The following is a 1,718-nucleotide window of genomic DNA, read 5'->3' on the forward strand; positions in this document are numbered from 1 at the left end:
GGAGGGGGAGAGAAGGGGGGGAGGGGGAGAGAAGGGGGGAGGGGGAGAGAAGGGGGGGAGGGGGGAGAGAAGGGGGGGAGGGGGAGAGAAGGGGGGGAGGGGGAGAGAAGGGGGGGAGGGGGAGAGAAGGGGGGGAGGGGGAGAGAAGGGGGGGAGGGGGAGAGAAGGGGGGGAGGGGGAGAGAAGGGGGGAGGGGGAGAGAAGGGGGGGAGGGGGAGAGAAGGGGGGGAGGGGGAGAGAAGGGGGGGAGGGGGAGAGAAGGGGGGGAGGGGGAGAGAAGGGGGGGAGGGGGAGAGAAGGGGGGGAGGGGGAGAGAAGGGGGGGAGGGGGAGAGAAGGGGGGGAGGGGGAGAGAAGGGGGGGAGGGGGAGAGAAGGGGGGGAGGGGGAGAGAAGGGGGGGAGGGAGAGAGAAAGGGGGGAGGGAGAGAGAAAGGGGGGAGGGAGAGAGAAAGGGGGGAGGGAGAGAGAAAGGGGGGAGGGGAGAGAGAAAGGGAGAGGGAACGCGGGAGGGAATGTGAAGTTAGGGGGAGAAAGAAGGGGAGAATGAAGGTAAAGAGAGAGTGAGAGCGAGGTCGCCTTGCCTACAATGAGCAGTGTGCACTGCCACTCAGAATGGCTTCAGGTGTGTCTCACATGGAACATGTTGTCAGGGAAAGGGGGAGACTGGGCAGTGAGTGGGGGCAGAGCCTGGGGAAAGGGGGAGACTGGGAGTGAGTGGGGGCAGACACTGGGGAAAGGGGGAGACTGGGCAGTGAGTGGGGGCAGAGCCTGGGGAAAGGGGGAGACTGGGCAGTGAGTGGGGGCAGAGCCTGGGGAAAGGGGGAGACTGGGCACTGAGTGTTGGCAGACCCTGGGGAAAGGGGGAGACTGGGCAGTGAGTGGGGACAGAGCCTGGGGGGAAAGGGGGAGACTGGGCAGTGAGTGTTGGCAGACCCTGGGGAAAGGGGGAGACTGGGAGTGAGTGCCGGCAGACCCTGGGGAAAGGGGGAGACTGGGAGTGAGTGGGGGCAGACACTGGGGAAAGGGGGAGTCTGAGCAGTGAGTGGGGGCGGAGACTGGCCAGTGAATGTTGGCAGACACTGGGGAAAGGGGGAGTCTGGGCACTGAGTGTTGGCAGAGCCTGGGGGGAAGGGGGAGTCTGGACAGTGAGTGGGGGCAGAGCTGGAGGAAAGGGGTTCAATAACACCGAGAGAGAGTGGCCAAGCTCCCGGGAACAGTGTCAGAGCAGAGAGTGAAACTCGGAGAGCTCTGAAGCTCAAACCTCAGTTTGCTGCAATGCGGAAGTTTACGGAGTGAAAGCTTTGCTCTGTGTTGGGTCCGCTCAAGAGTGTGGGGGCTGCAGTCTATCCGGACAATATGCAACTGGTCAGTCTTACCGATTTCATCCCCGTGTCCCATTTTAGCCAGAGCATAAAGCAGCTCGGGGGATATAATGCTGGGAATCCCCTTCAATATCACCATTTCCTTCCGATTACACTCCTCTTGGAGAAAGCTCTGGAGGAAGGCGGCGCTATTGCGAGAATGTCAGAGTTTTAACCATTGCCCCATCCAGGTGTTAACTACCTGACTGCCTTCTCTCCCAACCCCATCTCATTCCCCTGTGTCTCTACACTTCTCCAAATCCTTTCACCCACCCAGCCTGATTTGGGTCAGGAAATATTTCAAAACAAAGCTAAAAATAGAAACTTTTTTTTACCTTTTCTGTGCCTATAAGATTT

At 60.4% G+C, this 1,718-nt stretch overlaps 1 protein-coding gene across 1 annotated transcript in view; it reads right to left on the reverse strand.

Annotated features, from left to right (window-relative positions):
* The window catches only part of fuom (fucose mutarotase), a 130,555-nt gene extending 129,053 nt beyond the window's left edge, over positions 1 to 1,502 (reverse strand). Inside the window, exon 1 of the mRNA XM_078199629.1 lies at positions 1,377 to 1,502. Within this exon, the coding sequence (XP_078055755.1) occupies positions 1,377 to 1,461 (85 nt within the window). The 5' untranslated portion in view covers positions 1,462 to 1,502. The remainder of the gene's footprint in view (positions 1 to 1,376) is intronic.
* Positions 1,503 to 1,718: the final 216 nt, after the last annotated feature.

This window comes from Mustelus asterias, chromosome 28 (assembly GCF_964213995.1).
Source record: "Mustelus asterias chromosome 28, sMusAst1.hap1.1, whole genome shotgun sequence".
Taxonomy (NCBI): Eukaryota; Metazoa; Chordata; class Chondrichthyes; order Carcharhiniformes; family Triakidae; genus Mustelus; species Mustelus asterias.